Genomic DNA, 26486 nt, shown 5'->3' on the forward strand with positions numbered 1-26486 from the left:
AAATTTTAGTGTAATTTTTAATTTAAAAATTGAGAAAGAAATGAGAATGTTATTTATATTCTTAATTTCTTATAAAGGTATTTATGTTCCAAGCTTAAACAACCAGAGTTTATATACCTAGAACATTTATATGGTAACAAAAATAACATTAAATAATTTTAAGTTTATTAATTTATCATCTTATTAACACTAGCCTTTCTATCTAATAAACCTAAGATAAAATGTTTAGTAAACTGCAAATTTTGTACCTGTGTTTGTCCAACTCTGCAGTTTTAGTCCAATAGTTTCAAATCTACGATTTTCGTCCATATGGTTTCATTTCACTTGCAATTAAACCCGATCCCACTAACTCCGTTAAGTCTGGTCGTTAAACTCATCAGCGTGCCCTCACATGAGCGACAATTTTGTCCTTTTTCTCCTCAAATAAACCCCAACTCTAATTCGCGAGCCCCCTCGCGTGAGGGACTGAGGTGCATTCGGGAAAAAAAGGTCAAAATTGCCCCTTACGTGAGGAGCACGCGGATGGTTTTGACGATTAGACTTAACGAGGTTAGTGAGGTTGGGTTTAATTGCAAGTGAAATAAAATGACAGAGACGAAAATCACAGATTTGAAAGCTCATGGCGTTTTTTGGATGACCATGGTTTTGACTCGACCCGCGACCACCGCTTCATCGCCCTCCTCTACGTCCACGACCTCCACGAGTGGACTCATGATCATTGTGCCGACTACTAGAGGATTCAAACCTTTGAAACATAAGCTTACTTTGGGTTTCGGAATACATGTCTTCTTCCCGAATCCGCTCCTCGTATGCTTTTAAACGTCCTACCACGTCTTCAAACCCAACAGTTTTGAGATCCAAGTTTGTTCAAGAGATGCAACAATTTGAATAAACTTACTTCAGGGTAGACTTGAAAAGAACTTCTTGACCATCTTAGTTTCCTCGATCATCTCTCCTAAACTCGCCGCCTTCGACGCCGTGCACGAGAGTTTTGCCACAAACTCATCAATGGTCTCAGTTTCTTTCATCCTCATACTATCAAAGTCGTTCATGAGGGTTTGCAATCTTGCCTCCTTAACCCGATCAGCCCCCATATTAAGCGTCTTAATCGCGTTCCAAATCTCATTGGCCGACTCAAGATTACCCACTTGCATGATTGTCGCTTCCGGGATTGATTGATAAATCAACGCAATCGCTATGTGGTTTTTATCATCACCGGATAAGAGCTTAACCGCTCTGATATCAATTCAAGAACAAATTGATAAAGAAACATAAACGAGTATACAATATTTAGGGTAAACTCACGTATTATTATAATAAAAAAACTAGCACAAAACTTGAATATATTAATCTCTCTCACTTATACAATAATCCTAACATGGCTATGTATTTATAGGAAGCTCTAACTTAGTCAACAAGTAATTACCAAACATAAAAGTCCAATTGCAACCCCATAAACCCATTACATCATTAATGAATTTTATAGGCCTAATATGTCTACCCAGTCACCTACACGTGGCTGGTCTATTATAAGGAAAATTACCAACAATCACCCTTAATTTCCGACTCGAAACTAGGAGATCTTCAACACCAAGCAATCTTCTCATCTCATCAAACTTGATTCTCGCAAGTGCTTTTGTAAAAATGTCAGCTCGTTGTTCTTTGCCACTAATGTGCTCCACCGCTAACTCCTTCCACTCCACACATTCCCATATATAGTGAAATCAGGACCTTATGTGCTTGCTTCGACTATGAAAAACAGGATTTTTAACCAAGGCAATTGCCGATGTGTTATCAATCTTTAACACCACTTCTATAAATTTTCTTCCGGTCAATTCCGCCAACAATTCACCTAACCATACGGCTTGTCCCACAGCTGAACTCGCCGCCATGTATTCCGCCTCGCATGATGAAAGTGCTACGGTGCATTGCTTCTGTGAGCACCAAGAAATCGGGGCTCCCCCATAATAGAATACATGACCGGCAGTGCTTCTACCATCATCTTCGTCAATGTTATGGTTACTATCACTGTACCCGATCAACTCCTTTGATCCACCTCATTTATACCTGATCCCCCATCCAACAATTCCTTGAATAAACTGAAGAATTTGTTTAATTACCACCAAGTGAGACTTCTTTGGAGTTTGCATATATCTACCAACCATGCCAACCGAAAATGCCAAATCAGGTCGAGTGTTTAGCAAGTAACGAAGACACCCAATAAACTTTCGGTACTCTGTTGCATCTGCATCAACATCATCCTCGGCTATAGATAATTTCACATTAGGATCCATAGGTACACCTTTAGGATAACAATCCTCCATCTCTGCTTCTTTCAACAACCGTCGAGCATAAGCACTTTGATGGATTTGAATCTCATTCTCCAACTATGAGACTTCGATTCCGAGATAGTAAGTGAGAATTCCCAAATCAGACATTTCAAACTTCTTAGACATCACAAGTTTGAAATGATTAATGTGATCGTTGTTCGAACCCGTAACAACCAAATCATTGACGTACACGCCAACAATAATAATATCGGTTCCAATCAATCTCTGATACACCGCTTGTTCTTTCAAGCACCTCACAAATTTCAAACCCGTTAGAATACCGTCAAGCTTGGTATTCCACGCTCGTGGTGCTTGCCTCAAACCGTATAAAGCCTTGATTAGCTTGTAGACCTTGTTATCCTCCCCGGGTTTAACGAACTCATCTGGTTGAGAAACAAAGACCTCTTCTTGTAGGTCCCCATGTAAAAATGCCGACTTTACATCCAAATGATGTTATTGCCATCCCTCGGTAGCTGCAATGGCAATGAGCATACGGACGGTTTCAAGTCTCGCCACCGGAGCACAGACCTCGTCAAAATCGACTCCGGGTTGTTGCACGTAACCCTTTTCCACGAGTCTCGCTTTATATTTATTAATCGAACCATCTGCATTTTTTTTTCAGTTTGAAAACCGACTTCAATCCGATAGCTTAAGCCCCTCTCGGTAACTCGGTCAACTTCCATGTGTCATTTTGTTTAATGGATTCGAGTTCCGTTTGCATAGCCTTTATCCACTCCGGTTTGGATTTTGCTTCACTTTCTTCTAACAAAAGAAGTTCAATGTCCTCCACTTCCGAACATAGGAAATAATCATTGAACTTAACTGCGCGCGATCGGAACACGTGTAGATCTTCTCTGGTTACAATCTGGTTCATTATATGCTGTTGTCGCTAAAACATTTGCTGCTGGTGTCGCTAAAATGGATGCTGAGATGTTGGAATTGGCTACCAGAGTGTCAGAATCTGTCGCTAAAGGTGTTGATGGGCTGTCTGAATTAGCGACAGAAGCTGTCGCTGAGTCTGTTTCAGAATTTGGCGACAAAGCTGAATAGTCGTTGCTAATGCAGTTGCTTCCAATAGGCTCGGTTACAACTTGCCCAACTCCGGTATCAATAACCCCATTCCAATCAACCCCAAATAAACCCGGTGCTAGCTCCGTTTCTTCATTGGTTTGAACCGAATTAGACCAAACCCACGTCTTCTTCTCATCAAAAACCACATCACGAGCTATCACAACCTTTTGGGTCTTCGGATCGAACAACCGGTAAGCTTTGGACCCGGTCTCGACTCCGATATGCACTAACATCCTCGAACGATCGTCGAGCTTTTTCAAGTGAGTGCCCACTATCTTTGCATACACCACACACCCGAATACTTTTAGATGAGAAATATTCGGTTTCTTTTCTTTTAACATCTCTTGTGGCATTTTCTATTTTAGGGCACGAGTAGGAATCCGATTCTTGATGTACGTTGTGTGTCGGATTGCCTCACCCCATAAGTAATTCAGAACACCCGTTGCTTTTAACATACTCCGTGTCATCTCCAATAAGGTTCGGTTCCGTCTTTCAACCACCCCATTTTGTTGAGGTGTGTATGGTGTCGATAGATGTCTTTGAATGCCTTCCATGTCAGAAAACTAGTTGAACTCATGTGAGGTAAACTCACCACCTCGGTCGGTACGAAACGTATTGATCTTTTTCCTAACATCACTTTCAACCAATTCCTTAAACTTCTTGAAAGCTTCAAACGCCTCATCTTTAGCCTTCAACAAATACGTCCAAACAAATCGTGAGTAATCATCGTTTAAAACAAAAATTTACCTGTTACCCGCTATTGTTGGAGGGGTAATATGTCCACACAAATCACCGTGCACAAGTTCTAAGGCTCGAGTCGCCCTAAAAGCCACCGAATTAGGAAATGATTGCCTCGTTTGCTTTCTGACCAAATAAGATTCACATAACTTGTTTTCATGGGTAACGCCACACATCCCTTCAACCATCTCCCTCCTAGCCATTAGCTTTACTGACTCAAAGTTCAAGTGACCAAGCCTAGCATGCCACAACCAACTTGTTTCTTCAATTCGGCTAAGTAAACTAACCGGTTTACCAATCTTTAATTGTATCCGGTATAGCTGATTAGGGGAACGAGTCACCGTCATCAATAACCTACCTTGCCCATCATGCATTGTAAGATAGTTATCTTTTATATGAATATCTCAATCGTGTTTCGAGGCTTGACCGAGACTAATAATATTGTTTCGAAGACTCGGTATAAAATAAACATCCGTAAGCAAACGATGTTCACCAGTTTTAGACTCAAATAAAATCGACCCCTTACCGCTTATATCAACATAAGAGTCATCCCCAAACTTAACCTTTCCCATGACACGATTGTTAAGTTCAAAAAAGAAAGACTTGTTACCCGTCATGTGGTTACTCGCGCCGTTGTCCAAATACCATACATCACCATCTTTGGACTCGTAGTTTTTGGGTATAACCTTCTTTTCATTCAAGAACACCGTTTCTTGAACACACTTCATCATAAACAAAGCAGGATCCCTTATCTCGGATGCTTCAGCTAGCTTTGCTTCACCTATAACTTTATGTTTTCGATTGGGACACTTATGGGCAAAGTGTCCAAACTCATCACATCGATAACATTGAACCTTTGAGAGGTCCCGGGTTTTGCCTTTATGTTCACGATTTTCCCGGCTCATGGCGTTTTCTAGATGACCATGGTTTTGACTCGACCCGCGACCACCGCGTCCTCACCCTCCTCTACGTCCAAGACCTCCACGAGTGGACTCACGATCATTATACCGACCACTTGATGATTCAGAACTTTGAAACATAAGCTTACCTTGGTTTTTGGAATGCATGTCTTCTTCCCGAATCCGCTTCTCGTATGCTTTTAAACGTCCCACCACGTCTTCAAACCCAATAGTTTTGAGATCCAAAGTTTGTTCAAGAGATGCAACAATTTGAATAAACTTACTTCATGGTAGACTTGAAAAGAACTTCTTGACCATCTTAGTTTCCTCGATCATCTCCCCTAAACTCTCCGCCTTCGACGCCGTGCACGAGAGTTTCGCCACAAACTCGTTAATGGTCTCTGTTTCTTTCATCCTCATAATATCAAACTCGTTCATGAGGGTTTGCAATCTTGACTCCTTAACCCGATCAGCCCCCAGATTACGCGTCTTAATCACGTTCCAAATCTCCTTGGCCGACTCAAGATTACCCACTTGCATGATTGTTGCTTCAGGGATTGATTGATAAATCAACGCAATCGCGATATGGTTTAATCATCATCGGTTGCACCCGGGTCAATGGTATCCCAAACCTTATGCACGTTCAAGAGTACATTATTCGAATAACCCATACCGTGTAATTGGTAGAGGTAAGCATGGGACTTAATTTGGAACGCATTCGGGTTCCTACTCCCGCTAATCTTATTGATTAGCGTATCCGTTGTATTTGCTTCTCCTGATGGTTCGTCAAGTAACACAAATGTTGTATTTTCAGGCACATCATTATGGACTAGATTAGTCTTTCTGGTGGGTATCTTTAATTCTCTAATCTTTTGAACCTACTGTCCTAGATTCAAAACCGAAATGACCCTCTGAATTATTCTTGGTTGTGAGACACATTCACATTCAATAAAATCAAAATAAATATAGGAAAAAAAATAAAAAAAATTATATTATTAGATTAGAAGGGGCCCACTTTTTGTTCTTGAAAAAAAATATGAATATTTCATTCAAATTAATAAAAAATTTAGGCTCAATCTGAAGAGAGTCCCCGGCGCTCCAGAAACCACTCGTCTTCACTGTTTCTTTATCACTCATCGTTCTTCGTAAAACTCCAACTACAATAACTAAATCGATTTGTTGAACCAAGAAAAAATAAACGAACTTGTTTAATTTTTATTTTCTCGTCACCATTAAAATCAAACCACTTTTGACTTCTTGGACCTAACAACCAATCACAACCTTGTTTAATAGCAAAATAACACTTTGCTTGATCGATAGTAGGTTGATTGCAAAATAAAATAACTCTTTTTTTTTTCTTGACTTTTGATGATCACCATCTCTAATCAAACTCACCACTTTGATCAAAATATCACTTTTACATGTAAGTTGACTATTGGACACCACTTTCTTGAGAGTAGTGCACTTTTATTATTCGAGAGTACTAATGGTGGGTGAAAGAAACTTCAACCATTAACCGTACGTCCCTTGTTCGTAGACGACAGTTCTAGATGATCACCGGATAAGAGCTTAACCGCTCTGATACCAATTTAAGAACGAATTGATAACGAAACATAAACGAGCATACAATATTTAGGGTAAACTCACGTATTATTATAATCAAGAAAATAGCACAAAACTTGAATATAATAATCCCTCTCACTTATACAATAACCCTAACATGACTATGTATTTATAGAAAGACCCTAACTTGATCAACAAGTTATTACCAAACATAAAAGTCCAATTGTAATCTCATAAACCCATTACATCATTAATGAATTTCACAGGTCTAATTGTCTAACCCAGTCACCTACACGTGGCTGGTCTATTATAATGGAAACTACCAACACACATTACTTATAAACTTATTTAGTTACCGCTAATGAAATGTTACATGAACATGTGTTAAGGTTCATATAGATTTGGGATAAAAAGTGATATCAAAACCATAACCAACGATAGGTTTGATACATTCATAGTGTCAAAACCATAACCATGATCGAACAAGTGATGCAACAAGTATGATGTCTCGTATTGAAAGTTCTTATGATATCGTCTTCGTCTCACATGGTGTACAAGTAACGAAAACGACAATACACGATAATTAAATCATGTGGACTATACTCGAAAGGTGACCTAATTAATTTATAACTTGGCCATATGCATTATTATTGAAAGGAGACTCAACTGATGCGTGCATTAGATAAATCTCCTGTTTTCCACATTTATAAATGACACAAATGACTTTTATTATTATTAATTCTTGTACAATCATACCATTAAAATCGAGATTTTTTTTATAAAAAATATATATCACCAGCCAATATTGAATATGACTTGTTCTAGTACTCCTGCTTATTTATCAGGGTCCATTTGAAGTGGGGAGATCAAACATTTATCAAATAATGAAGACATAGGTTATGGAATTACAAGAGTTTATAATTAATATTTTATGTCTTTGGTTTAATCATTAGAAGCCCAATGATTTATAGTTTCTTTTAAATACTTGAGATTTTGTCATGTAAGAAAATAAGGTTTGGAATATATAAAAAAATCATTTCCTCTCTATCACAGTATGTGTTAGTGTGTGAAGGACCTAATTATCGGTATTCTTTGTGAATCAACGATAGTTGGAAGAATTGATCCTGGTATTTGTGTGAATCAACATGTTCAATTATTTATCTTATTTACGATCTACGTCTTTTCTGGAAGTTCGGGAAAGAATCACACGGGTATTTGCAGAATCAGTGTGATTCGATCTCCGTTATTGTTTTACCGCTGCATCAGTTGGTATCAGAGCCGAATTCCTGGCTCATTATGGCTTGTAAGGGGGACAATATCTATGATTCTTGGCCCGAATTTAATGAATACGAGGACGAGGAATGGTATGTTTGGGCAACCGATGGTGTTCTTGAAAGTTTAAAAAGAAAACATGAGTGGTCTACAATTTATTCAGGTGACGTGGATATTACTCAAGAAGAAAAAAACCACTGGAATAGATTTTTGTCAAATGCTAATATTAATATGGTTAGCAATGTCATTTATGAAGATTTGTATGCAAGTTTCACAGACAACACTCTAAGGTTAGAAATCAATCAATTATATCTTAAAAATGCACAAGATATAATGTGGCCAATTATTAAATATGCAAGCAAAGAAATATTATCAAGATCACTTGAACTTGTAGAAAAAAGAAAGTGTATCGATGCTCCCTTTAACCCATGTGGTACAAGCCTAGAGTCAGACAAGATGATTAGTAAAGTTAAACTATTTGAGCAGGTCATCATAACTATAAATTGGAATCGGATGGATGGTCCCTTTGACCCAGGTGGCTACGGTTCAAAGACAAAAACTCGAGGGCGAGTTTTTCAAAGGTGGAGAGAATGATGTGGGGAGATCAAACATTTACCAAATAATGAAGACATAGGTTATGGAATTACAAGAGTTTATAATTAATATTTTATGTCTTTTGGTTTAATCATTAGAAGCCCAATGGTTTATAGTTTCTTTTAAATACTTGAGATTTTGTCATGTAAGAAAATAAGGTTTGGAATATACAAAAAAATCATTTGCTCTCTATCACAGTGTGTGTTAGTGTGTGAAGGACCTAATTATCGGTATTCTTTGTGAATCAACGATAGTTGGAAGAATTGATCCTGGTATTTGTGTGAATCAACAGGTTCAATTATTTATCTTATTTACGATCTACGTCTTTTCTGGAAGTTCGGGAAAAAATCACACGGGTATTTGCAGAATGAGCGTGATTCAATCTCCGTTATTGTTTTACCGCTGCATCACCATTCATAACCAACAAAAGGATGATTCTAATCACGTGGATATCCATATACCATACACAACATGAGAATCAACCAAAATCTGACTATTTTTATTTTTATTCAACGATTTTTTTAGACAATTTTTCCTTTTAGTTACTGAAACTCAGAAACTTTGAATATTTAATAAAGTTTCTCTCTATCACTATAATACGTGACTGAATTGAAACAACCATTGTTGCATTCATTGTAGCTAATTTTAGTTATTCTATATAAATCACTTTCTTTTTATTAAGAACAATACAAGGATAATTAAATAACATAGCAATACTACTAAATTGATATCATTTTCAACATTAAAAAATTATACTAATGTTTGAATATGTTGTATATTGACGAATGACGATAACAACTAAATAATAAAAAAATAATAATTTTATGGTATAAAAGATTCAGTTGATTTGAAACTATCATTCCCACTCATTTAGCTTGACTTTGCTGTAAGAAAGACAAACAACAGCTGATCATATATACTCATGGGAACGGTGGCTCCCACCAACCGGATTATATCTCTGGCAGACGCCTACGAAGTTACAACCACCGAACCTACGCCCCCCAAGAAGCTTGATGCCGGAGCTCTATTCGTTCTTAAATCTCGAGGTAAGAATCATGATTATATATATAGTTTTCTGTATGCATATTTTACATGCAACTATGTAAGCATGAGTACTATGTTGGCAGGAATATATTTGTTTAGAGATTATGTCAAGTTTTGCTCCAACAATGGCAAGATATATTAGTTTAGTTCACCCTGGCCGTCTCCGAGATTTTAAATTCCCAGAGGAATACTTAAAAACCCGAAATAGATAGAAAACTTTTGAACGATTCAATGATCAGCCGATCAATTCCAAATCATCATCCGATGTACTGACTTCTACCACTAGTCTAAAATGGACTTATTGCTTACCCAAATTTGTTAATAGGTCCAAAAATGGTATATTATGAAGACGGTGATCATAGTGAATGGATATATAGAAATTAAACCCAATTTTAGTTTTGTATTTTTAGTTTTATTTTTTGAATTTTGATGAAACTCACTTTACTAAATAAAAATATTATCTTGACCGTTTTGAGTCCACACTTTTCGGCACAATCATGCTAATTATAGTATTACTATTATACACATGTTTGTGGTACCATAGGTTCATGGCTGCATTGTGGGTACCATTTGACAACCGCAATTGTAGCACCGGCACTACTAAGTCTACCATTTGCCTTAGCATTGTTGGGGTGGGAGGGCGGCGTGGCGGTGTTGGCCCTAGCAGGAGTCATCACATTCTACTCCTACAAGCTCCTATCTCTAGTATTGGAACATCAGGCCGAGCTTGGCCACCGCCAACTTAGGTTCCGCGACATGGCCCATGACATTTTAGGTAACAATTTACAACCCTTCTCGCGCTAATTAACTTATATAGTCAACCATATATTGTTTGATTTTTCTTAACAGGCCCGGGATGGGGTCGGTACTATGCGGGCCCACTTCAGTTAGGCTCGTGCTATGGTGCGGTTATTGGTTGTACTCTACTAGGAGGGCAAAGCCTCAAGGTGAGCCGACATTTGATACAACTTGTTGAGGATCTTGTTCTTATAACATCATCACTATCATAGAAGTGTCGAATATTTATAACATTTATTGTGCAGTTTATATACTTATTGGCAAGACCAGATGGGAGTATGCAATTATCCCATTTTATTGTGATATTTGGAAGCTTTACACTCATTTTGGCCCAAATCCCATCTTTTCATTCCTTGCGACACATCAATCTTGCGTCACTCGTCTTGTGTTTTGCTTATTGTGCTTGTACAACTGCTGGAGCAATTTACATAGGTAACTTTAAATTTATGTATTAACCGATCGATACACGCTTTCATGTCGTTTACTGATTTAATGATAATGATATTGAGGGAATGTTTGATATCCGCTATCATATTTATGTTGGGATAAAGTAACATTTATTATTAGATATCGCGTTATCATAATTACGGTTAGATAAAGTAACTGAAAAAAGGACTATTTGTAGGAAATTCCCATAAAGCGCCTCCTAGGAACTATTCCTTGACCGGAGTTGGTATAAATCGTATATTCGGCTTTTTCAATGCTATTTCGATAATTTGTACGACATATGGAAACGGGATTATTCCTGAGATACAGGTCTTTTTTTTTGTAATATTTTTCATAATGTATAAAACCTAATATAGTCATTTATGATGCATTTACTTTTTGGGCTGGAACAGGCCACAATAGCAGAGCCAGTTAAGGGCAAGATGTTCAAAGGGCTACTAGTGTGTTATGCAGTTATAATCTCAAATTAATTTAGTGTTGGGATTTCTGGTTATTGGGCTTTTGGTAACCAAGTGGATAGCTCTGTTCTTCAAAACTTTATGGCGGGTTCTAACCCATTGTTGCCCAAATGGTTCCTTCTTATGACCAATGGCTTTACTGTTTTACAAGTTGCAGCTTGTACTTTGGTAACCTTTTTTTTTTATCCTTTTCATATTATGATTTGGTAATTATGAGTGTCACTAAGTCATGTTAATTTTTTAATATTAGGTTTACTTGCAACCATCAAATGTGGTTTTAGAACGAAGATTTGCAGATCCGAAGAAGGGTCAGTTATCGGCTAGAAACTTTGTGCCTCGGCTTATAACAAGGTCAATATCGGTAATCATTGCAACCACTTTTGCAGCAATGCTTCCTTTCTTTGGAGACATAATGGCATTATTCGGTGCATTTAGTTGCATACCTTTGGACTTTATTTTGCCCATGGTTTTTTACAACTTGACATTCAAACCATCCAAAAAAGACTTAATTTTTTGGGTCAATACAGTGATTGGTGTAGGGTCAACCGGTCTCTCAGTGATAGGGGCTGTAGCTTCAGTGCGACAAATCATTCTAGATGCCAAAACGTTTCGTTTGTTTGCAAACATGTAGGTTTTATTATAATTAGTATGTATCACAAGTTCTAGTTAGTTGAGTACTATGTATGTTTTTTTCCAACTATATGTGTATGAATATTTGATACTCGAAAACATTTTGCATATCTGTATTTTCTACCTATCCAACTTTAGGAAGGTCTTAATCTATTATAGTAATATACCACTGTTTACTCTTTCGTGTATGTAGAATCGGAATTTGTTTGCCAACTATTCAGTAATGCGATATATTGAATGTGAGATGATCGGGAGTTAATTAGAACTCCAACATAAACCAGCTGTAACTTTTTATTCGTTTGTGGTTATGTGACATGCAATAGAAGTATGGAAATCTTGCGAAGCGCCAACCGTTATACGACATCTTTGTTTTATTGATATTTAAACTTAATAATTTTATGTGTATCATGTAACCCTAAGATAATAGTTGTATTATGTAAGCAATTATAGTAGGTATTAACGCCTGTTAATAACCGAGGTTATAGTAGTTGGTAGTTTAAGTTATGTTACTGTTTAACGGTTTACATAACTACCTTTGTATGTGTATTTAAACATCTGCTTGCATCTGTTTTATTCACCAAGTTGATCGAAATCTTTGTTTAACCATTATGTCATTAAAATTTGTTCTACCAAACTATCGAAATCGTTCTTCTCTCTTGATATCCCTGTTAGGATTAAACGCACACACGAAACTGAACACACACACGAAAGCAGTAAACGAACACGAGGATTTAACGTGGTTCGGTCTAAACTGACCTACGTCCACGGGTGGCAACTAGGTATATCTTTATTGAGTGACCAAATATTACAAGTACATAATGTTGTTTATATAGAGACTGAACTAGGGTTAGTAAATTATTATGCAAGAAATCTAAACCGGGCCGGGCCCGACCGCCCACACCCGTCTCCTCTTTTGACTTCATATAATAAACCGGGCCAACAAGGCCTACGAACCCAACAATCTCCCACTCGGAGGCCTTGAGTACTCTCGTCTGCACTCCTGATTGTACTTCTGTAATCTGAACATTAAACTTCTTCTAGTTGCCACCGCCTTCTCATCAATTAACCTGAAGGCCCGTTGAAGCTCCCCGAAGCTCCAACACGTCAGTCATGGCTGAAACTGCCCCTGACCCGTTCTCTGTCCCTACCGGCTCCCACTGTAACGAACTACCGGATCCTGAGATAACCTGAGAACAAACACTCTCCATATTCAGCAAGTAATTCATTGGAGAGACTTTTACAGCTGGAATACTGGTTTTCTTAATCCACTGTCAACCTGGAACTGTAACTGAAACACGACCTGTGCTCCCACTGTCACGATGTCCCCCAACTGATTTAACTTTCCTAGCTCATTCATCCTGAATCTTCACTTTGGCTCTGGGTTTGTTACTTGCAAAACGAACCTTCTTCTGCCTACGAGATTCTGTGAACCGGATTTTGTCTTTCACCAAAACTGGATCCACTCCTTTCGATGACATGCCGACCATATACAATGAACCCATTTTCGTGCCACGAGCAACCACAAGATTCCCTTTGACTACTTTCCACTGCCCATTCCCGAACTTAACATCGTGCCCTTGGTCATCCAACTGCCCAACTGAAATCAAACGTTTCTTCAAACTTGGAATAACCCTCACGTCTTTCAAAGTCCAAGAAGTACCGGCTGAAGTTATCAAATCAACGTCTCCCATACCCGTAACCTCTAAAATATCATCATTCGCTAGTTGAACCTTTCCAAAATCCCCAAATTTAAGATTCTTCATCGTTTCACTACAGTGAGTGGCATGAAACGATGCACCAGAATCCATCACCCAAGCATCAACGCTACTCTCAACACTACAAACCAAAGCCTCATCACTACTGACCCCGTCATCTGTGTCGTCTTCTGTAACGTTCACCTCTTTCTTACCATTCGGACACTGATTCCTGAAGTGTCATTTCTCTTTACAACCCAAACATTCAATATCCTTACGAGTCTTAGACTGACTCCTCTTCCTGCTCCCACTGCCTCGCTGTTTTCCCCTACCTCTACCTTCTGTGACTAGCATATTGCCTGATGATTCACCTGAACTTCTGCGTCTTGAATCTTCTCCCAGAATCAGATCTCGAATCCCATCGAAAGTAATATTTGTAGACGAACTACAAACTGCAGTCACTGTTTGCGACCAACTGTCGGGCAAAGAAGATAATAACAAGAGGCCTTAAACTTCATCATCAAACTTAATGTCAACTGACACTAAGCGGGACAAGATCGAATTAAGATTATTGATATGAGTTGTAACTGACCCACCCTCTTTCATTCTTGTTGTCACTAGCTCTCGGATAAGATAGACTTTATTCGCTGCCGAAGGCTTTTCATACATGTTGGATAGCGCCTCCATCAGACCACGTGCTGTGGTTTCTTTCATGATGTTAAACGCCACATCTTCCGACAACGACAAAGTAATACAAGCCCTAGCTTTCTTGTCTAACTTCTTCCAATCTGCTTCTGACAGCTTTTCTGGTTTTTCATCCTCAAGCACTACATCCAAGTCTTTCTGACAAAGTAGTGCCTCAATCTGCATCTTTCACCAACCGAACTTCTGTCCGTCAAACTTCTGTATCGAAACCTTTCCGTCTTCTGCCATAACAATGACTAAAACAAAAACTAGATAAAAAACAGAGACAGACACAGCAATGGCACGAGCCTGAACTTAATGGCTGTTCTACTGAACTCTGTTAAAAATCAACCTATTTAAACCGCAGCGGAAATACGAACTGTAAATCAGAAACCGAAACTTTAAACTGAAACGATAAACCTGACAAACGCGGTTGGCACTGGTTCTAAGTTTCTTTAAATTTCTTCTGACTTGAAACTGTTCTTCAACGAAAATAGGATCTTGATTCGCTGGTTCTCGCCAAATCGAAACTGGTTAAAGCCCACGAGATTTTCGGCCCACACAAAAAATATAATTTGATCTAGACTTAAATTGGCTACTAGGAAAAAAAGATCTGCCAATATCAAGGCCCAATATTCCTTTTTTATTTGACAAAACAAAAAGGTACGAATGCCCAAAGTCTAACAAATTTACTACTGCTCACGTGCTTCTTCTTCTGCTTCTATTTTTTGTGTTTTCAGCAAAACCTAGTTTGTTATCTCTGCCGTATCTACTTCAATGGCACTGCCTCTAGCGGCGGGTATGATAAAATTGCTTTAAAAAAAAATAACAGAACCTGAACAAATTCCAACCGTCACGCGGGTTGCGGCTGAGACAAATTAGTGCGGCGGCGGCGGTTGTCTGCCGGCGGAACCCTAAAACGAACTGTCTGCTGCCGTATATCGACCTACTGGTGCGGTGGCGACGGGAGGGTTCTGCGCGTTCTTCGTGTGATCCGAACCTAAGCTCTAGATACCACTTGTTAGGATTAAACGCACACAAGAAACTGAACACACACACGAAAGCAGTAAACGAACACGAGGATTTAACGTGGTTCGGTCTAAACTGACCTACGTCCACGGGTGGCAACTAGGTATATCTTTATTGAGTGACCAAATATTACAAGTACATAATGTTGTTTATATAGAGACTGAACTAGGGTTAGTAAATTATTATGCAAGAAATCTAAACCGGGCCGGGCCCGACCGCCCACACCCGTCTCCTCTTTTGACTTCATATAATAAACCGGGCCAACAAGGCCTACGAACCCAACAATCCCAAGATGTTAGTTGATTCCGTGTTACTGTTCAGCTCGGTTTTTACCAGCCGGTAAAAACAGTTCTCATATTTAACTTTGGGTTAAAGTTCAGTAGTAAAAATAAAACAAGTTGCAAGCCACTTGGACTGAAAATTCAGGTTGCTTATAGAAGAAGATTTGTAGAAGATAACAAGTGGGTAGGATAAGGTGTAAGACCAACTTGTGTGTCAAGAGGATGTCTAAGTAGTTTTGTGTTTCCCACTCTATAAATAGAGGGGTTTGTTTCTTTGATTATTTACTACTAAAAATCAGTTTTGTTATAAGAAATACAACTACAAAAGTTAGTAGAAATCTGGTCCATATTTTCTGTTTTGTTTTTCTAGTTCAAGATCCGATTGTGACCAATAATTGGTATCAGAGCTTTGCTCATTGATCCAACCAGCCGTTAAACTGGTCCAGAAAAACACTACAACCATCGCCAATCACATAGGTCGAAGGTTTCGGCCTGTTTACCCGCCATAACCCCTGTTCCAGCCCAGAATCTGATAAAAAACGAATCTGACAGTCCATATGGCTGATACAAGCAACAGCAGTACCACCGCAGATCAAAACTCAGTTCCAGCAGGTGTTACAATTAGAGAAGTTGGGGGAATAACATCGTACCAATGTCCGTCACTAAGTATAATGAACTATACCTCTTGGGCTATCAAGATGGAGTCGGATGCCCAAGGAATATGGGATGCCATAGAACCACCCGAAGGAGTTGACGTGGATGTCAAAGTCAGAAAGAAAGCAAGGGCTTTCATCTTCCAGGCGCTGCCGGAAGACATCTTGTTGCAGGTTGCATGTCACAAGGATGCTAAGGACGTGTGGAACGCCCTTAAAGTTCGGTATCTTGGTGCTGAAAGGGTACAACAGGCTCGGATTCAAACCCTTAATCGAGAGTTTGAATTATTGAGCATGAAGGAGGCTGATAGCATTGATGATTATGCTAGCAAGATTGGTGGGATCGTGTCCAAGTTCCAAACACTCGGAACGACAATTGAAGAAAAGGTGCTAGTAAAGAAGTTGTTGACTTCTACACCAACCAGATTTCTTCCTATTGTTGCTACAATAGAACAGTATTCTGACTTGAATACTATGCCGTTTGAAGAGATCATTGGACGTCTCAAAGCATACGAAGAACGCATCAAACCCGTTGGAGCAGCCAAAGACTCTTCGGGTCAGTTATTACTAACTAGATCTGAATGGCAAGAGAATCACAGATCTGAGGCGAAACAAGTCGGCAGAGGCCGAGGATCAGCTCGTTCAGCTCCGATCAATCACCGTGGTCGTGGTCGAGGACGCGGTAGATTTGGCAGCCGTGGACGAGGAGGTAGACACCCCTCGAATATAATCAAAGGCCATAACATGCTGCTGATCAAAATAGCAAAAGGTGTTATAATTGTGATAGGCTTGGTCACTTTGTAGCTGATTTTCGGGCTCCGAGAAGAACCGAAGGGAAGATAATTTGGCAAGGGAGGATGACGATGCTACTTTACTAATGGTAAAGTCTACAAAAGATTTGGTAATGTTGAATGAAGAAAATGTGTTTCCTAGTGAATATACCAAACATAGTACCGAGAAAGGCACTTGGTACTTAGATAATGGTGCAAGTAATCACATGATCGGTGAACGGATTTACTTTAGTGAACTCGATGAAAAAACGATAGGGCGAGTAAAGTTTGGAGATGGTTCAGCAGTTGAAATCAGAGGCAAAGGGTCGATTCTTCTGCAGTGTAAAAATGGTGATCAAAGACTCATTACTAATGTTTATTACATTCCAGATTTATGTAATAACATATTGAGTCTCGGGCAGGTTGGATGCAAGACAAATATTGAGAACGGTTATCTCTCACTCTATGACCGATCGGGAGCAACATTAATGAAGGTCAAGAGGTCTCCAAACTGGCTCTATAAAGTGTGTCTTCATGTTGTTTCACCAACCTGTTTACTTTCTAAAATGAACGAGACAACTTGGATTTGGCATGCTCGTCTCGGGCATTTAAACTTTGATGTCATGAGAATGATGACACAAGAAAAGTTGGTGATTGGGGTTCAAAGCATAAACCACAAGTCACAACTATGTGAAAGTTGCCTGGTTGGGAAGCAACGAAGGCTTCCGTTTCCGTCTCACGCCTCGTATCGAGCAAAACAACCTCTTGAACTAATACATGCTGATCTTTGCGGTCCTATTACACCTTGCACACCATCTGGCAACAAGTATTTTCTGTTGCTTGTTGATGATTTTAGCATATTCATGTGGGTATACATGATAAAGCCTAAAGATCAAGCTTTGGAAGCATTTGCCAAGTTCAAGAAATCCGTTGAAGTTGAAACAGGTTATAAAATAAAGGCTTTAAGAACAGATCGTGGAAGAGAGTTTGTGTCTACAAACTTCGAACAATTGTGCAGCGAAGATGGTATAAATCGGTACTTAACTGCACCGTATACACCGCAACAAAACGGTGTTATTGAACGAAGAAATCAAACAATACTTGGAATGACAAGATCTATTATGAAGGCAATGAAACTGCCACAATGGTTGTGGGGAGAAGGTGTACGACATTCGGTTTACATCTTGAACCGAACACGTACAAAAGCTTTGGGAAAGAAGACCCCATATGAAGCATTAAAAGGACGAAAACCGAATTTGGGACACTTGAAAGTGTTCGGTTGTACCGCCCATGTTAAAGTACCCACGGTACAATTAACAAAATTGGCTGATAGAAGTGAATCTATGGTGTATCTCGGGAGTGAACCGGGAAGTAAAGCTTATAGACTTTACAACCCAAGAACCAAAAGGGTGTGTGTAAGCAGGGATGTTCGCTTTGAGGAAAGCAAGCCATGGAATTGGATCAGAGAACTCGAGACAAACGAAGAAGACTCAGTCGAGTTCACTGTTGAAGATGAAGCCCAAACCAGCAGGTTTGGTTCGGCCCAGATTTCACCCAATCAAAGTGAGATAGCTGCTGCCCAAAATGAACACAGCGGGCCTAGTTCACCTACTGTGACCAGCAGCCCAACAACTGAAGGTGACAGCCCCTTACAGAACAGTCAGCGGGCTAATTCAGGCAGTTCAGACAGCCCGGACAACCCATTTAATGACCAAAACAGTCCAAACAGCTATGTACAGCCAAGTTCATCAGACGTGAGCCCAATTTTTAGCTCATATTATGATGACACCCCTGCCCAAGGTTTTCGACAGCTGAATAATGTTTATTCAAGGACCCAATCATTGCAACAAATCCCGTTTAACCCACCTCGATTTGAAGACCCAGACCTATTGTTACTTAATGAAAACCGGGTTCATTTAGTGAGGCCAAAAATAGCAAGGAGTGGAGAATTGCTATGCAAGACGAATTAAATTCGATCGAGAAGAATGGCACTTGGAAATTGGTTCAACCACCAAAAGGTGTTAAACCAATTGGTCTAAAGTGGGTCTACAAAGCCAAACGAGACGCCAAAGGTGACATAACTCGTTACAAAGCAAGACTTGTTGCGAAAGGTTATGTTCAAAAGCACGGTATCGATTATGATGAAGTATTTGCTCCGGTTACCCGAATGGAAACCGTCCGGTTAATTCTTTCTCTAGCCGCACAAGATGGATGGGAAGTTCACCATCTCGATGTCAAAACAGCGTTCTTGAATGGAGAATTGAAAGAAGATGTCTATGTATCTCAACCTGAAGGATTTGAGAAACCGGGAAAAGAACACCTCGTGTACAAGCTATCCAAAGCCTTGTATGGCTTGAAACAAGCTCCGAGAGCTTGGAACTCGAAGTTGGATGCAACACTAAAACAGCTTGGTTTTACTCGTTGTCCAAGAAAACATGCTGTGTACAAGAGAATCGGCAAGGCTGGTCCGTTAATTGTGGGAGTTTATGTGGATGATTTAATCATCACAGGACATTGTAAAGATGAGATCAATGCATTCAAAAGACAGATGCAAGATCGCTTTGAAATGAGTGATTTGGGTTTGTTAACTTACTACTTGGGAGTAGAAGTTAAACAAGACAAGATGGGTATCACTTTGAAGCAAGCTGGATACGCCACGAGGATTCTCAAATATGCAAATTTGTGGGAATGCAATCTTACAAAATGTCCTATGGACCCAAGTCTAAAACTTGGAAAAGATGAGGATCAAGAGTGTGTTAATGCCACTGAATATCGAAGAATAATTGGCTGTCTTCGATGTTTAACACACACACGACCAGATATTAGTTATGCGGTTGGTATAGCTAGTCGTTTTATGGAGTCCCCAAGGACATCACATTTTCAAGCTGTGAAACATGTGATGAGGTATGTAAAAGGCACGATTGACTCCGGGATTCGTTACAAGAAAAATGGAGATGCGAAGTTAGTAGGCTACAGTGATAGTTCTCATGCGACTGATCGTATGGATGGCAAGAGCACAACATGCATGGTGTTCTATTACGGGGGTGGTCCGATAGCATGGTGTAGTCAAAAGCAAAATACAGTTGCTTTGTCATCTTGTGAAGCTGAATTTATAGCCGCAACCGCTACAGCTTGTCAAGCAATCTGGTTGAAAGGTTTATTAGAGGAGATAACTGAGAAAAGTGTGGAAGCTATAACACTACGTGTGGATAACAAGTCTGCAATCTTGTTAATGAAAAATCCAGTATTTCACGGACGAGGCAAACATATTGATACTAAGTATCACTTCATCCGAGAATGTGTGGAAAAGAATTTGGTGAAGATAGAACACGTGAGTGGAGACGAACAGAAAGCCGATATTTTGACTAAAGCTTTGCCAAGAGTCAAGTTTATTGAGATGAGGGAAATTCTAGGAGTTGAAGACCTAACAGCTTTGAAGAACGGAATCAAGGGGGTGAATGTTAGTTGATTCCGTGTTACTGTTCAGCTCGGGTTTTACCAGCCGGTAAAAACAGTTCTCATATTTAACTTTGGGTTAAAGTTTAGTAGTAAAAATAAAACAAGTTGCAAGCCACTTGGACTGAAAATTCAGGTTGCTTATAGAAGAAGATTTGTAGAAGATAACAAGTGGGTAGGATAAGGTGTAAGACCAACTTGTGTGTCAAGTGGATGTCTAAGTAGTTTTGTGTTTCCCACTCTATAAATAGAGGGGTTTGTTTCTTTGATTATGTACTACTAAAAATCAGTTTTGTTATAAGAAATACAACTACAAAAGTTAGTAGAAATCTGGTCCATATTTTCTGTTTTGTTTTTCTAGTTCAAGATCCGATTGTGACCAACACAAGAGATAACAAATTGGTATCCGAGCGAACACCAAGCATTGGTCTACACATGTTGCAACTTTCAAAGATGATAAAAGAACCGAACAAAGACAAGGAGTTGCTTCTATTACTGCACACAAGCCATCTTGTTGCATATTGCAAGATGTGAGAAAGAGAGGATGTCTCTGCCCTCATCAGAGAAATAATGGACATTTGAACAGGCGATCAAATAAGGAAAATGATTTTGAACCGGTGACATTTGTTTACAATCACTAATTCGTTTGTGGCTTCTTTGATTACCAACAGTTGGTATCAGAAGTCTTGTTGAAGATTCGATCCAGCCAAAGAAGAAATTAGTAACCACAATCGGGAAGATGAATTCCCATGAAGAAATTGAGATCATGCTTAATCTCAGAAGGATGCAATCGGAATGAGATGGTGTTTTGAACGAGACCGATGTCTGCAACAGAAGATGTACGTGGTGTAGCGATTGGAACCGGTGAGGGTTCAAAATATGAAGACTGGACACATGTGTGTCACCATGTTACAACAGAAGATGAACATGCTCAATTCAAAAAGGAAATTGAAGCAAGGTTTGCGGGATTAATTGTTGGTGATGATCATTTACTTTATAAGGACGGGAAGAGGATTAGAAAGCAGCATGCAAAAAAGAGATACAGAAGAAACTCATATCAATGCAGGCATAGAAGAACAAAAAACCCAAAGGAAAAATTCAAGCACCCACTGTAAGTCCTAATCCCATTCATGAGGCATTGCCTAATTGTCATATATGCAATATGTATGGTCATTTTTCGTATGAATGTCCTCTAAAATAGTCCCACATCAATATTCAACTTTGATTGTATTCAAACTAAGGAGTCCTAATTTCGGGGACTGTTTTACAAACATGGGATAGAGTATGGTTTGTAAAACACATATTACCATAATCATATGATCGGTAACAGGGCTTTGTTTACAAATTATAAATTGGGTTTTGGAGTAGAAACTGATTGGAAAGATAACGAGCTTAAGTTTATAAAAGTAACAGAAGACATGAAAATCTGTTTTGATGGAATAAATTCACCTGAGAAGAGTGTTTATTACGTGCCTAGCATTGATAATACTAATAATATATTAAGCCTAAAACAATTAACTAAACAAGGATTTAAAGTCATATTTGAAGGAGATTTATGTCACTGTTAATTTGAATATTGATGGGGAAGATTCAAATGGGGTCAGAGGCGTTTGAAAGTGAATAGGGACGAGTTTTTGGCAAATTACTTTGACGCGACTGATTTGCAGGCCCAAAAAGACTCGAGAATCGAAGAAGATTACTCAATTCGTCCAGCAATATCATTAATAAGTCACTGTATCACACAAGTGAATGAGTTCATAAATATGTTCAAGGAACTCGTGGAATGGTACCACACAGTGTACCTTAAATCCTATTTCGAGAAGCCCATTCCATCGTACCTGAGCGAGGCACAGAAATAGATTTATACGAGCTATTAATGATGGCAATGTTACATGGAAGATTTGTAGACGCAATAGTGAACGATGCCTGGACCTACATAGCAATGGATGTTGGTTGTGACTTTAACGTGTCCAACTAATCTATCTTGAAGGGTTGGAGTGAACCTGTGTGATGATGAAAGCAAGTCAAATGAAGACCAAATCGGGAACCTCCACCCGGTTTCAAGAAATGAAAGATGCCCATGTAAAGAAGATGAAGACACTAAGATTGTTTATGATAAAGGGGGACAGTGAAGTATTAATCACATACAGATACTAAGGATATAATATAATAATATATATGTGTATTATTATGTAAATATTAATTATTAACAGGGGCATATATATAATTATGTAATTAGGCCCGTTAGGCAGTTAGGGGTACAATACCTGTTGTTTGTAAACACCGTTTAGATAAAAGCGATGTGAATCGATGTGACGCCTCATATGTATATATATACGGCTGGCTATACAATTGTAATCGAATCATCAGTGTAATCAATAATAATTTCCATTCCGTTTACAATCTCTTGTTCATATATAATTTCTGTTTACAATCATCAATTCGTTTGTGGCTTATATGGTTACCAATAGAAATGAGCGTATTTGACAAATCTTTTCTGATTCCTAGTGTGTTTTACACGGCTGATCTTGACAAGAATATATTAAGAAATGATCAATTACAACTCGACGTATTTAATATCATCTTGAGGGATCGGTGTGTTACTTGTCGAATATGTTTGAAAGTAGGAGTTCAATATGGGCGAATGATGATGTACACAAAGTATGGAGAGTATTGAAGATGAATGATATGAGCAGAGAAAGGAGGAGTATTTGGATCGGTACTTTAATAACCTTACTTTGCAAATTGATGAAGATGCAAAAAGATTTACGCAGGGAGGATTCAATTACATTGGATCATTTGATGATTGTGTTACTTTCTTAGCATATTGTAGGATCCAACCTATATTCATTAACATCGATCCATTCTCAAACCTAAATTTTCTGTTATGACATAACGGTTTGCATTCCGTTACTTGAACTGATCAAATTTGTTCCCATCATGTTTAGAGAATGGCAAGGTTATAGATTTATTTGATTTATATGAGTTTATAAAAAAAAAAGAAAAAAAATAGCTATAGACATGTATGTAAATTTAACATGTGGGGTGTAATAGCAACCAACTTGGGAATACTGGTTGAAGATGTGATTATGCTTAGGATATATATATACACATTCAGTATTTGGATGTTTTAGTTTGGAACTACAACGGGAACGCGATTAGAGCTAGGCACGTTAGTGATGATGGGGATGATGAAGACAAAAGCACGCTTAGACCAAAAGAAACTAAAAGCTCAAACGAAACTTATAAACAAGATAATGGCAGCACTAGCTTTGATCTATACATTGGCAATGACAGGATGGGTGCTCAAAGATTTGGTAAAGGGAGGCGATTTGTTTTTAACAAGGCAACTAACGTTTAGGGGATGATACAATTATCCTGTTTATTTAAATTTAACTATGCTATAACCCTAAGACATTAGCTGTATTAATGCGCAATTATCCTAGGTATTAATAACTGTTAACCAGTTTATAACCATAGTTAAAACTGTGTTGCCGTTAAACGCTTTACATAACTACCTTTGTAGTATATTTAAAAATCTGTTTGTATCTGTTTTATTTACCAAGTTAATCAAAATCTTCGTTTAACCATCATATCGTCGTCACATGTGTTCTATCAAACTATCGAAACCGTTCACATGTATTCCAACGTGTTTGAATCACTTCACTTTATGGTTGTTATTTGCTTTGAATTTTAAACTAGGTTTAACCACATGCGCGGAAGGTTTAGTTCAATTGAATACATTGTATATATCACATACATGATTATTGAATGATATTTGTATATAATATGAACGACTATAGTAAATTAGAGTGTTTAAATGTATCTGTTTCGACTTTGTCTCATGTTTGAACTTGAATCGATGACTCCAATGTTCTACAAACTGCATATGATTATACACGAAGTCTCATCTTTTACTTATTTGTATAGATATGAATTACCATATTCATGTATTCACATATACATTAAGCCAATATGAACAAGTAGATTCTAGTCAAGTAAAGTAAGTTTGTAACGTAAATTCTAAAAGTTTGTTTACAAAAAAGCAGGAATACTTCAATGAATAATAACTGCTAGTATTAAGAATTTTAGCGCGATGACATTTGAAACTCTAAAAAATAATTTTTTTAGTAACAATTCCATTAAAGGTGGGAAATGGTCTTTTTGCCTCCTTTTTGTAATTCCTATATAAAGGGCTTGTGCAATGTGCATTACATATTGCATCAATAAACATACAATATTCACTAGAAAGAGCTAGCTTGAAAGAAAATGAAACAAGAAACTGTTGTCGTGATAGTCGGAGCAGGACCTGCCGGCATTGCAACATCCGCGTGTCTCAATCTTCTTTCTATCCCAAACATTGTTCTTGAAAGGGAAAATTGCTATGCATCTTTATGGCAAAAAAAGGCTTATGATCGCTTAAAGCTTCACTTAGCTAAAAGCTTCTGTGAACTTCCTCATATGTCATTCCATTTGTCCGCACCCACATTTGTACCAAAAGACATGTTTGTACAATACTTGCAAAACTATGTGTATCGGTTTAATGTAGCTCCGCTGTACCAACGCAGCGTTGAGAATGCATGGTATAACAGGATTGCACAAAAATGGGTGGTTACCGCCAAAAATTGGGTTTCGGGTTTGGTCGAGGAGTACGTGTGTGAGTTTCTTGTGGCGGCAACCGGCGAAAATAGTGAAGGTTTTATTCCTAATGTTAATGGTTTAGATAGCTTCAAAGGATTGTATATCCATTCGAGCGAGTATGATAATGGAAAAAGATTTGGACACAAAGATGTGCTTGTTGTTGGTGCTGGAAATTCGGGTATGGAAATTGCATATGACTTGTACAATTGGGGTGCTCAAACATCAATAGTTGTTCGTAGCCCGGTAAGCGCGCTAAACGGTCTCCTGCGTGATTTTTGAATATAAATTAGTTGTCGGTGTTTTATATAATAAAAGCATATTTTTGTTATATTTTAACATTTCATTCTATTATTTTTGTTGTGACAGATACACGTGCTTTCCAAAGAGTTAGTGCAACTCGGAATGTATATACTAAAATATATTCCTTGCTCTTTCGTAGACAAGATGGTCTTAATGTTGAGTAAGTTGTTGTATGGAGATCTCGGTGTATATGGAATACAAAGGCCATTCAAAGGACCATTCACGATCAAAAAAGAAACCGGACAATCACCTATCATTGATGTTGGGACAATTTCAAAGATCAAAACAGGAGACATTGAGGTAAACCCCTCTATCATGTTTTAATATCTAATAACATTTAAAACATTAACCGACAATCGTGATATTATTATTTTGTTTTCGTCTCTAGGTTATGACGGCTATTGAAGAAATAAAGGGTGATCAAATCAAATTCACAAATGGTAAAGAGAGACAATTTGATGCCATTGTCTTTGCTACCGGTTTTAAAAGCACTGTGCGAAAATGGCTTAAGGTAACTATAGTTATAACACTCAATTTGTTTATTCAACCTTTTGTTTTTTAATCTTAGCATTTTCGTTTTAATCTAGGATGATGGAGGGTTCTTCAACGGGATTGGAATGCCAAAACATAAAAGCCCTAATCATTGGAAAGGGGAACGCGGTCTTTATTGTGTTGGATTTGCGAGTGCCGGATTATTTGGTATCTCAAATGATGCGAAAAACATTGCTGGTGATATCTTCAAAATTATTCATGGGAATTAAATTCCTATCTAGAAAATGTAGGTGTGCATGTTGTCGTGTAGTCTTTTACGATTACTACGAACCAGTTTAATGATTTTACTATTTAAATGTTTGTTTCCTTTATAATCATGCATTTATATCGTCAGATATATTTTGATTGGTAATAAAATTTTCTCCATGTTTACATTGTATTATTATGGTAACTATAATACGATCAAAATATATGAAATTTATATAATTTTAGTACCATTTACAAAACGTATAAATACGTACAATGTATCAAAGCCTAAAAATGTTTTGTTTTTCTAAAGCCTATACAACTAGTTTTATACCCGTTCGGTGGATGTGTAGTTTAACGTCATAATGTCATGAACATATTATGACATTAAAAAAG

At 38.2% G+C, this 26486-nt stretch overlaps 2 protein-coding genes and 1 pseudogene across 3 annotated transcripts; all 3 read left to right on the forward strand.

Moving 5' to 3' along the window:
* Positions 1–9322: 9322 nt before the first annotated feature.
* Positions 9323–11996, forward strand: LOC143561778 (GABA transporter 1-like; annotated as a pseudogene). Its single transcript, XR_013140373.1, has 7 exons — positions 9323–9513; positions 10056–10286; positions 10361–10458; positions 10555–10741; positions 10935–11065; positions 11149–11382; positions 11465–11996. The product of XR_013140373.1 is annotated as a GABA transporter 1-like (transcript).
* Positions 11997–16089: 4093 nt separating this feature from the next.
* On the forward strand, positions 16090–16989 carry LOC143561795 (uncharacterized). Its single transcript, XM_077049774.1, has one exon. The coding sequence runs from the start codon at positions 16090–16092 to the stop codon at positions 16987–16989; it is 900 nt and encodes a 299-aa protein (XP_076905889.1).
* A 7691-nt stretch (positions 16990–24680) lies between these two features.
* LOC143561796 (putative indole-3-pyruvate monooxygenase YUCCA10) lies at positions 24681–26113 on the forward strand. Its single transcript, XM_077049775.1, has 4 exons — positions 24681–25295; positions 25419–25652; positions 25741–25863; positions 25940–26113. Exons 1-4 carry the CDS (start codon positions 24681–24683, stop codon positions 26111–26113), a joined length of 1146 nt encoding a protein of 381 aa, XP_076905890.1.
* The last annotated feature ends 373 nt before the right edge of the window (positions 26114–26486 follow it).

The sequence above is a fragment of the Bidens hawaiensis genome, unplaced genomic scaffold, assembly GCF_021521415.1.
Source record: "Bidens hawaiensis isolate Kalapana, Puna unplaced genomic scaffold, B.hawaiensis_p1.1 tig00020787_1, whole genome shotgun sequence".
NCBI classification, from domain to species: domain Eukaryota; kingdom Viridiplantae; phylum Streptophyta; class Magnoliopsida; order Asterales; family Asteraceae; genus Bidens; species Bidens hawaiensis.